This window comes from Nansenia antarctica (genome assembly GCF_963989245.1).
Source record: "Nansenia antarctica genome assembly, chromosome: 12".
Classification (NCBI taxonomy): domain Eukaryota; kingdom Metazoa; phylum Chordata; class Actinopteri; order Argentiniformes; family Microstomatidae; genus Nansenia; species Nansenia antarctica.
This window is the reverse complement of record NC_137682.1, coordinates 27,972,830-27,984,633: the sequence shown is the minus strand read 5'-3', so window position 1 is coordinate 27,984,633 and position 11,804 is coordinate 27,972,830. Positions and strand designations below refer to the sequence as shown.

At 44.0% G+C, this 11,804-nt stretch overlaps 1 protein-coding gene across 1 annotated transcript in view; it reads right to left on the bottom strand.

The window, feature by feature from the left end:
* Window positions 1–7,304: 7,304 nt before the first annotated feature.
* The window catches only part of brwd1 (bromodomain and WD repeat domain containing 1), a 39,584-nt gene continuing 35,084 nt past the window's right edge, over window positions 7,305–11,804 (bottom strand). The window contains exons 38-43 of the mRNA XM_080542694.1: window positions 11,533–11,711; window positions 11,280–11,420; window positions 11,019–11,186; window positions 10,501–10,806; window positions 9,844–9,999; window positions 7,305–9,729 (exon numbers count right to left, since the gene is read on the bottom strand). Of these exons, the coding sequence (XP_080398820.1) occupies window positions 8,309–9,729; window positions 9,844–9,999; window positions 10,501–10,806; window positions 11,019–11,186; window positions 11,280–11,420; window positions 11,533–11,711 (2,371 nt within the window). The 3' untranslated portion in view covers window positions 7,305–8,308. The remainder of the gene's footprint in view (window positions 9,730–9,843; window positions 10,000–10,500; window positions 10,807–11,018; window positions 11,187–11,279; window positions 11,421–11,532; window positions 11,712–11,804) is intronic.

The window sequence follows — 11,804 nt, the reverse complement described above, 5'->3', positions numbered from 1 at the left end:
CACATTCATATCTATTAACTAACGTTAGCTAACACATTCATATCTATTAACTAACGTTAGCTAACACATTCATATCTATGAACTAACGTTACTAACACATTCATATCTATGAACTAACGTTACTAACACATTCATATCTATTAACTAACGTTAGCTAACACATTCATATCTATTAACTAACGTTACTAACACATTCATATCTATTAACTAACGTTAGCTAACACATTCATATCTATTAACTAACGTTAGCTAACACATTCATATCTATTAACTAACGTTAGCTAACACATTCATATCTATTAACTAACGTTAGCTAACACATTCATATATATTAACTAACGTTAGCTAACACATTCATATCTATTAACTAACGTTAGCTAACACATTCATATCTATTAACCAGTGGAGGCTCCTCCATAGAGGAGGAGGAGGCCTGGCCTCCCCAATAATTTGAGAGAAGAGAGAGAGATTTAAAAAAGCAATAATTATATTTTTTATCAGACACACAACATACAATTCAGAACAATACTTCATCCATTTTTAATATTTATCCTGCAGAACGGCACTCATACACGCGTGTGGCGGAAAAAGGTACTACACGGAGGCCAGGCCTCCTGTCGGAAAGTGGTTTCTCATAGAAGTCAATGTAATGCAATTTTTTTCATGGCAATATGTGATTGGCCAAATCACTGAAAATGGGTGGGCACAGGAGGCCTGGCCTCCGTGTAGTACCTTTTTCCGCCACACGCGTATGAGTGCTGTTCTGCAGGATAAATATTAGAAATGGATGATGTATTGTTCTGAATTGTATGTTGTGCGTCTGATTGACATAGTGTTTGAGTGCTTTTGACATGTCATTGATTGTATGTAGTATGTTGTGGTGAATGTTGTGAGCCTGAGCAGAAGGAATAATAGCTGCTGCAGGCGGACCAGAGATTCATGCCAATTGTTTTGTTTATTTTGATTTGATGACCCATTGTGCAGGCAATAAAAGCTGCTTCATCCACCATCCTGAGAGTGTCCCAATCCCTTCAGTACCGCCAAACACAAATTAATAATTTTAAACAAAGACAGATAAGAAGAACAGGGAACATTCCATCGCGAGTGAAGCGAGCAAGCGGGAAAAAATTGGCCTCCTCAATTCTGGAAGTCACCAGCCTCCACTGCTATTAACTAACGTTAGCTAACACATTCATATCTATTATCTAACGTTAGCTAACACATTCATATCATATCTATTAACTAACGTTAGCTAACACATTCATATCTATGAACTAACGTTAGCTAACACATTCATATCTATGAACTAACGTTACTAACACATTCATATCTATGAACTAACGTTACTAACACATTCATATCTATTAACTAACGTTAGCTAACACATGCATATCTATTAACTAACGTTAGCTAACACATTCATATCTATTAACTAACGTAAGCTAACACATTCATATCTATTAACTAACGTTACTAACACATTCATATCTATGAACTAACGTTACTAACACATTCATATATATTAACTAACGTTAGCTAACACATTCATATCTATTAACTAACGTTAGCTAACACATTCATATCTATTAACTAATGTTAGCTAACACATTCATATCTATTAACTAACGTTAGCTAATAGATTCATATCTATGAACTAACGTTACTAATACATTCATATCTATGAACTAACATTACTAACACATTCATATCTATTAACTAACGTTAGCTAACACATTCATATCTATGAACTAACGTTACTAACACATTCATATCTATGAACTAACGTTACTAACACATTCATATCTATTAACTAACGTTAGCTAACACATTCATATCTATTAACTAACGTTAGCTAACACATTCATATCTATTAACTAACGTTAGCTAACACATTCATATCTATGAACTAACGTTACTAACACATTCATATCTATGAACTAACGTTACTAACACATTCATATCTATTAACTAACGTTAGCTAACACATTCATATCTATTAACTAACGTTAGCTAACACATTCATATCTATTAACTAACGTTAGCTAACACATTCATATCTATGAGCTAACGTTACTAACACATTCATATCTATGAACTAACATTTACATTTACATTTTTGGCATTTAGCAGACGCCTTATTCCAAAGCGACTTACAATCAATACATTTGAATACTAAGCATGTGAATCAGCAGTCCACTATTCGTTGCAGGAAGAGTACTCTAGCTCGGGCCCGGGGCCACTGATAGAAGGAAAAACCTTCTCCCTATTATCGCCTTCTACTAAAACTTTTTTTTTTTTACTGGAGAAACTGAGAAACAGTACAAGGGGGGCAGTAGAAGTTCTTAGGGACACAGTAGAGGGGAAAGCGGGTGTCTTTAGGAGACGTAGTGGTGAGGGTCAGAAGATGTCTCAGGAGGAGCAGTTAAGATGTAACCTGAAGAGATGGGTCTTCAGTCTACGACGGAAGATGGGTAGTGACTCTGCCGTTCTGACGGCCGTGGGGAGCTCATTCCACCAGCGGGGAGCCAGTGTTGTGAAGAGACGTGATCGGGCAGCCCGACTGCTGTGTAGAGGAGGTGGGGCCAGTCGGCCAGCCGAGGTGGAGGAACGGAGTGAGCGGGCAGGGGTTTGGGGGGTTACCATTTCCTTCAGGTAGGCAGGGGCTGTCCCTTTAGCTGCCTGGTATGCAAGCACCAGGGTCTTGAATCTGATGCGAGCTGCTATCGGGAGCCAGTGCAGGGTGCGAAGGAGAGGGGTGACATGCGAGTATTTGGGGAGGTTGAATACCAGCCGGGCAGCAGCATTCTGGATGAGCTGCAGAGGTCTAATGGATGAAGCGGGGAGCCCAGCCAGGAGTACATTGCAGTAATCCAGGCGGGAGATGACCAGTGCCTGGGTCAAGAGTTGCGCTGCCTCTCTGGTAAGGAATGGTCGTATCCTTCTGATGTTGTAGAGGAGGAATCTGCAGGAGCGAGCCGTTGCTGCAATGTTCTCCGCACAGGATAGTCGGTTATCCAGGATCACTCCAAGGTTCTTGGCTGTCAGGGAGGGGGTTACAGTAGAGTTCTCCACTGTGATGGAGAAGTCTTGGAGAGGGCAGGCTTTCCCGGGGATGAAGAGGAGCTCGGTCTTGTTAAGATTGAGCTTGAGATGGTGGTCAGCCATCCAAGTTGAAATGTCAGCGAGACATGCTGAGATACGGGTTGCCACGTGTACATCAGACGGGGGGAAGGACAGGAAGAGTTGAGTGTCGTCTGCGTAGCTGTGGTAGGAGAGCCCATGTGAAGAGATTACCGAGCCAAGAGACTTGGTGTAGAGGGAGAAGAGTAGGGGCCCTAGGACGGAACCCTGGGGAACTCCAGTGGAGAGGGTTCGTGGAGAAGATAGCGATTCTCTCCAGGTCACCTGGTAGGAGCGGCCCGCCAGGTAGGAAGAAAACCAGGAGTGTGCGGTGCCAGAGATGCCCAGGTCTGAGAGGATGGAGAGAAGGATCTGGTGATTGACTGTGTCGAAGGCAGCAGACAGGTCAAGGAGAATGAGAACAGAGGAGAGGGAGGAAGCTTGGGCAGAGTGGAGGGCTTCCGTGACAGCAAGGAGCGCAGTCTCAGTGGAATGCCCAGCCTTGAAGCCGGATTGATGGGGGTCTAAGTGATCCATCTTCCGGAGATAGTCAGTCAGTTGTTTAGATGCCGCGCGTTCAAGGGTTTTGGAAGGGAAGGAGAGAAGGGATACCGGTCTGTAATTGTGAACAGATGATGGGTCAAGGGTAGGTTTCTTGAGGAGAGGCTTGACTCTGGCTATTTTGAAGGCCGCTGGGACAGATCCAGTGGATAGGGAGGAGTTGATTAGGGTGGTAAGGTAAGGAAGGATGTCGGCGGAAATGGATTGGAGAAGAGGGGAGGGGATGGGGTCAAGAGGGCATGTGGTTGCCCGCTTTGATGTGATAAGCGTGAGAATCTCATCGGGGGAGAGGGGGGAAAAAGATGACAATCCAGAGATCGAGTGTCGAGGGGAAAGTTTGGAAGGGGTGTTAGCATTGTTAGTGGGAACAGTGTTAGCATTGTTAGTGGGAGGAGGGAGCGGTGGGGGGAGAAAGGTGCTGCTGATGTCGTCCACCTTTTTTTCAAAGTAGGTGACAAAGTCATCGGCGGACAGGGAGGAAGGAGGAGGGGGAGGAGGTGGATTAAGGAGTGAAGAGAAAGTGGAGAACAGTTTTCTAGGATTAGAGGCAGAAGAGTGCATTTTTGAATGATAGTAGGATGTTTTAGCAGCTGATGCCGAGGAGGCGTAGTTGGCAAGGAGAGAGTGATAGAGGTTAAGGTCATCAGAAAGGCCAGTTTTTCTCCATTTCCTCTCAGCTGCTCTGAGCTCTAGTCTACAAGCATGTAGCGTTTCAGAGAGCCAGGGAGCTCGAGGAGAGGATCGAGCTGGCTTCAAGGTTAGTGGACAGAGGGTGTCGAAGGATGAGGTGAGAGCGGACAGGAGGGTTGAGGATGCCGCATCAGTGGATAGAAGGGAGAAGGATTCGACAGAGGGTAGGGAGGATAGGACAGAAGAAGAGAGGGCGCTGGGGGACAGGGTACGTAGGTTACGACGAGAGGGTCTTAAGTGGTTAGAGGCTGAGAGGGAAGAGGAAGTTTTGAGGGGAAGGGAGAAGGATATAAAGTGGTGATCAGAAACTGGAAGAGGGGTAACGGTAAGGTTGGAGGGGTGGGAATATCTGGTGAAGACAAGGTCGAGCTGATTGCCTGCCTTATGAGTCGGAGGAGAGGGGGACAGGGTAAGGCCGAAGGAGAGGAGAAGGTCAAGTACTCCAGATGAGAGAAGCTTCTCAGATTGGAAATTGAAGTCACCTAGTAGTACGAGCGGTGTGCCATCATCAGGGAAAGAGCTGAGAAGGCCATCCATCTCGCCTAGGAAGTCACCGAGTTGGCCTGGGGGGCGATAGATGACAACAATGTGGAGTTTGACCGGGGAAGAGACAAAAGCAGCATGAAATTCAAAGGAGGATGTAGACAAGTGTGCCAGGGGAAGGACAGTGTGTGACCACTTGGGCGAGATGAGGAGTCCTGTGCCTCCCCCTCGACCAGAGGGTCTAGGGGAATGAGAAAAGGAGTAGGCGGCAGAGAGGGCTGCCGGTGTAGCTGTGTTTTCTGGTGTGATCCAGGTTTCAGTGAGAGCAAGGAAATTGAGGGCCATAAGAGATGCATAGGCTGAGATAGCGTCAGCTTTCCGGACCGCCGACTGGCAATTCCAGAGACCACCTGCGGCGATAAAGTCATGGTCAGTAGAAAGAGGTGGGTAGATGAGATTGGAAGGTTTGCGAGGGGGGATGTAGCATCTAGGTGTCCTCCTGAGTGTCAGAAGAACAGGGATAGGGAGAAAGCACATTGTGGCAAAAGTATGTAGAGGGGAAGAGGGCTAAGGAACCAACAGAACTAGGAGTAGCTAAGCGCACTCAATAGACCGGAGTGACTTGAGAAGACAGCAGCAACACTACAAACAACTGGAAGAGAAGGTACTTAGTACCCTGGCTTCCTCTCAGGCCTTCCTCGATGGACTCCCACAGATAGACTCCCTTGTCTTGTTGTCACGAGTCTTAGTGTCAGGAGGCTGTCGCTCTCAGACAGGCCAGATATTATGGAGACTCAGTAATTGCTAACAACTAGCAGGCTTGTAGCCCCTCCCACTAACGACCACTAATGCGAACGACTGACAGGTGTTCTCCCTAGTCGCATGTATGAGGCAAATGTCCCCTGGTGTCTTCCAGATATACAGGACAGAGGCTCCTCCTACTTGCAGATTAGCACCTACTTGTCTCAGGGGGGCTACTGGGGCTACTGGTTTCACTAGAGTGCCAGGCTTTGTCTTTTAAAATAGACAGTTACAACACTATCACTTACTACACAACTTACAACGTTAAACTATTAAACTTCATAAACAACACAGGTATCCACTATAAGTAGTTAGTTAGTAACGTTACTAACACATTCATATCTATTAACTAACGTTAGCTAACACATTCATATCTATTAACTAACGTTAGCTAACACATTCATATCTATTAACTAACGTTAGCTAACACATTCATATCTATGAACTAACGTTAGCTAACACATTCATATCTATTAACTAACGTTAGCTAACACATTCATATCTATGAACTAACGTTAGCTAACACATTCATATCTATTAACTAACGTTAGCTAACACATTCATATCTATTAACTAACTAATGACCGGTATGCATATCTATTAACTAACGTTAGTTAACACAGAGATGTAGGCTCTGCTCATGTTTGGTGCCAGAAGAGCATGTCTTCCCTCTCTGTTCATCATTAGCTGGATTTCCAACCTGTATTATAAGGGGTTAGTTCAACCTGTATTATAAGGGATTATTAATATCAACCTGTATTATAAGGGATTAGTTCAACCTGTATTATAAGGGATTAGTTCAACCTGTATTATAAGGGATTAGTTCAACCTGTATTATAAGGGATTAGTTCAACCTGTATTATAAGGGATTAGTTCAACCTGTATTATAAGGGGTTAGTTCAACCTGTATTATAAGGGATTAGTTCTAATCACGCCACCGGGACAGACACGTGTTGTGGTATCAGTCAAGTTTCTCCGACGCTCAGTGCCTCAGTCTGCGCATGCACTGCTTGTGCATCAAGTTCAACTTCCGTTTGTGATTACAGTGAAGATAAGGGCTGTGTTGGAAATGAGCTTACTCAATGAGTATATACTATACTACATTCATAATAAGTATGCCAATAACAGCCGACCATTCACACTGCATTTCAGTATCCCAGAATGCCTTTCCCACCGCCCGGCAGCAGGGATGCTTAAGTCAGTTCTGTTCCATTAGCAGTAGGCTAGAGCAATGGTTCTGTAAGATAAGCATATTTGACAGTGCACATGTGCCCATTCATTTAGGGATGAGTGTTGAGAAACTTGATGATGTCCCACAGATTGAGCTCATACTCCTGACTACCTGAGGCCTGGAAGCATCTGAAAAACATTGATTTTGGAGTGTAATGTCCCTTTAAGATGAATGTCCTGGCTTATGTCAAGAGCATTATTTGTAATACACAAGAAATACTCAAACTGGGATAGCTTGAATTGATGTCTTTATTAACCAGGAAAATCAACCTTTGTGCACCCCACAACCATACGGAGTTACATTTTCTGTGAAATCTGTTTTTATTAAAGAGAATGTAAAACATCAAGCAAAAATGTCATAATGCAACTGTCGTTGAAGGACCCCTCCCCACCCGACCCCACCCAACACACAGAACTAAAGTATGTGACTGGCAAAACGTTCATTGCAGTTAAGTTAACTTAAAAAAGGAACTAAAGGACTAAAAGTAATTTAACACTGAGAGTACATAACACAGAACAACACTAAATGTCTTCCCAATATGAGAAATCACAGTATTTTGCAGAAGTACTTTTTGGTTTTCTGTACTTGGCAAAAAGGTACCAATTTGTGACATATGGCAAGACAATGCATTCTAATGTCCGACAAAATAAATGAAATGCTCACATTTTTTTATAAGAAATGGTTTGCTACAGAGCAATCCTCAAACCTTTCAAAATATGCCACTCAATCACATATTTACATCCCATTGACTAGAATATACAGAACACAAACATTTTCAAAATAAACATTAAAATAATGAAGACGAAGGGGGAAAACTAGTAATTCATAATTGTACATTTTGGCTCATATCAACAACTTACAATACAGTAAAGAATCATGTTGTGGATTTACAAAGGAGTGTTGAAGTTAAAGAAGGGTGAAGTTGATTAGTCCTGTCCCAGTGAGTGTGCTTGGACTGAAACTGCCATCCTGGAAATGTTTATTGTCCCTACTCTAGCTCTCAATATTACAAAAACGACTGCATGACAGACTACGGTAAACTTAGTTGACCCCTGAGTTTCTAATGCAAAACTAGTGTATGAAATACCTCATTACAGTGTGTATCTTAGTGCAAGCCAGCGGAATATGCTTGATTAAACAGAGGTATATTAAGATAGCACCCAAGCTAACAATGCTCCCCCGAACAGTTTCTTTAGCTGGCCAAATCACAAAAGCAAAGTGGAAGGTGGTTTACGCTATATCCTGTTCCAGCTGTTCAAATGCTTGAATTCATACATTAACTTTTTTCATAGAAAATATAAATATCCCTGAATGAAACAGATTCACAGCATTTTCTCTTGAGGACTCCAGTGCTTTTACCATAATGTGGTGATCAAGTGTCTTCAAGGTCTCCAGTTAGTGTCTCTGACGAAGCCTCTGTGCCTAGTATGATTCGTGCATGTCATGATATGTCACTGTACGTTTGCCACGGTTTCGGGTCTTGACACGTGCCCCTTTCCGCTGTTTCCCATAAGACTCGTCACTCTCCACTTCTGAGGCTTCCCTCTGGCGTTGTCGAGAATGGTGGGCTGCAGCCCTTGACCTCCTCTTGCGGTCACTTCTCTTTGGACTGCTGTTGGACCCTGAGCTGGCAGAGGACCTCTCAGAGGCAGAACCGTGGGTGCTGCTGCTGCTGCTTTCCTTTTGCTTGCGTTTCTGGCGCCCCGAGTTTCTCCTCCCTGTTGAGTGCCCAACCTCTTCCTCAATGTCTGCACCTTGGTGTGAAGCGGTGTCTTCCTGACTTTTTCCATCTTCTGCTTTAGACTTGCACTGAGGTTCCCTCTTGGGGTTCTTGGACTTTGATCTTTTCTCCTCTCTCTCGTCCTCTTCATCGTCGCTCTCAGGGTTGGACACACATTGTTTCTTCCCATCAGGTTTGTCTTCAGAGTCTGAGGTGTAGATGCTTTTTCTCTTGGAAGACTGGTGCTTTCTATCACCCAGGTAAGCTCTTCTTCGGTTGTGCTGATGTCCGTCTTTGCCCTTGACAGTAGCACCGCTCTTTCCATTCCTATGAAGGCCCTTGGTCTCAGAGTTAGAGTCCTCCTCAGAGTCCTCGTTGATGTATTTCTTTTTTCGAAGCCTAGCTCGGAGGTAAGTTCGCCTACTGGGGAAGGGTGACCCATTCTGATCGGACTCTTCCTCCGAAGAGGCAGACTGTTTTTTCATCGCTTTTTTAGTGAGCACATCATCTTCCTCCAAGCTGTCTGAAGCAGAGGCGTTGTGACTCTTTGTTCTTCGTTTGTTCTTGTTTCGTAACAGCTGCTTTGACTTAGATTCTTCACGAGAGTGGTTGCTGTTTGCTTCTTTTTCCTCTTCAACATCATCATCCTCCTCCTCCTCCTCTTCAGACTTTACTCTTTTCTTGTGAAGGCCTGATTTCTTTGGAGTGTCACTTTGTTCCTCTGATTCAGGGCCCTCATGTGTGTTGATTGAGGCAGATGTTTGTTCTTGGCTTTTTGATGGCAATTTACTATTTTTTTCAGTGTCTAAAGGATGTTCCTTCTCCACTTTTCTCCCATTTTGATGAGGGTGCTTTTGGGCATCATGATCTCTGTCTTCCTCATCAGAGCTTGCAGAGTGTTTGTGTTGTCTGGTCCTGATCTCATCTTCCTCCTCATCACTGGATCTCTGATCTCTTCTTTTTTTCCTGACTGCAACAGTCACTGAGTTCTTGGAAGACTTATGAGGCACAGCAGCATCCTCCTCCTCATCCCCTTCTTCACCATCAGAGCTCTCCTCTTTCTCAGAATTACTGTCGGACCTCAGATGTTTAGTACTGTGTCCATTCACATGAGACAAACCATCTGAAATAATGATGAATATAAAAAAGATGAGTGCTACAGCAAGCATTAAGGAACAAAACAAATAGCAAAGAGAAAGTAGCCATGACTGTGAAAGCAAATATACCCAAAGCTCACCCTTTCTATCTGTCACTGCAGCTTGTCTGGTGTTCCTGCGTCTGTTTGACTTCTCACGTTCTCCATTCTGTTGACACTGAGAGGATGAGTTGTCACTCTCAACGCTGTCTTCATTGTCCTCTGAATCACCAGATGACTCCTTGCTTTTCTTGGAACCTAAGGAAGGGGAAGCAGGGTTCTAGATTCATACATGGCTACTTTACTGGCTCTGGTAGAATAAATAATTGAGCAATAATAGTTCAGTAACATGGCCAAATCGTCCAACGTTGATGTGACAGGTGGTTTGTGACGAGTTGCCTTAATGTCTAATCTGTTATTAATGAGGCTGTTTTGAATATGTGTATATATCTATATATTTATATATATATATATATATATATATATATATATATATATATATATATTCATGAACAATATTACTTATAGATCCCTCATGAGCCTAATACAACCATCCCACCCCATCATAACTAAAAGCTTAAGGCTGTTTTACTCATATTTACAAACAAGGAAAGTGGGGGGAAGAAATTGTATAGCTTAAAACTCTCATGTTGATGTGAGATTGACAGTCCATCCCGAGTTCCATCTCCAATTCCATCCCTCAGCTGTATGTGGCATTTTGTGGTAACTTCATGGTGTGCAGCCAACCAGGGTACTTACGCTGTGCTGACGACTGCTCCTCAGAGTCTGAGCTGATCACGGCTGTGCGTTTGCTGGCTCGAGTAGCCTGGCGTCTGCTGGTCCTCCTGGGCTTGTCCTCTTCCTCCTCAGAGGTGGATCCATAGTGTTCTTCTGAGGCTTCCAGAAGCTTCATCTTATTGACGGCTGCCCTGGCAGTCTTCCTGGTCAGAGTCCTGCGGCCCACATTCTCCTCCTCCTGATCCTCTGTGTAAGTATCTGAGCCCTGGAATGGGGCTCTCTCCCGGCGAGATGCTCTGCTGTGACCGTTTACCTTGGCCCTGCTCTCTGGATATACACAGAGTAAAAAAAAAAAACGTATTAAAGGCTGATAATGATAAAGGTCTTCCTCTGCTTTATTTGAGCTGCCCGTTTACATCCTAGGGGGTGCTTGTATTTTATTTATTTTGTGTCTATGGTGGTATGTGCCTGACTACTTCCTGCTTTACTGATAGTGATCCCTCTTTTCCTGCCCTGAGTTGTAATGGGGTTTACAGTACCTGGACGTTTTCGGTCAACAGGAGCACAGTTTGTGGTCCGCCTGGTGCTCCTACTGTTGGCCCTGCTGGGGTATCGGTGAGAGGAGGAGTTGGAAGACTTGCCCCCATCATCACTCTCCTCTCCCTCGCTGGAAGACTCCTCCTCATCACTCTCACTCTTGAAACACACTGAAACAAAACATCACAGACAGGGCTTTTATTGTTGGAATGTTGGTTTCAGATGGCCGGCTGTCTTGAGACAAATGGATGTAAAAGCCTCACCTTTTTTCCTCTTTGCTCCTTTGCTGTTCCTGGTGACTCTCGGTGTTCCCCTGGTCTCTCGACTGCGATGGTGCCTAGAGGACCCCGGGCGTTTCTCTTCCTCCGAGTCACTCATAGATAATTCACTTTCACTCTCTGAGTCTGACATACATGGGACAAAAAGAAACACTGCTAAAGCCAATGCAATAATTCCATTCAAATGTTCAGAAACAATGAGTTGAAAGCTGAAGCCCGGTTAGAAAGGAGAAGTTACCTGGTGTGGAGGACCCAGCTTTAGACCCTGAGGAGTCCTCAGAGATGTTTCCTAAGCTGATGCTGCTCCTTCTCCTAGCTCTCTCAGGAGCTGACACTTTGGCTGAGGTAGATTTGGTCGTTGACGTCATTTCTACTTTTTCCTGAGTTTTTACAGCAGCCCTCTGACTAGCCCTATGACTACAGGAGACAACAAGAAAATAATGAGTCCTATAGGTCCTGTGTGTCTTAAAAACCATACAAGTGCATCCTGTTGGCAGTAAAAATGAAGCT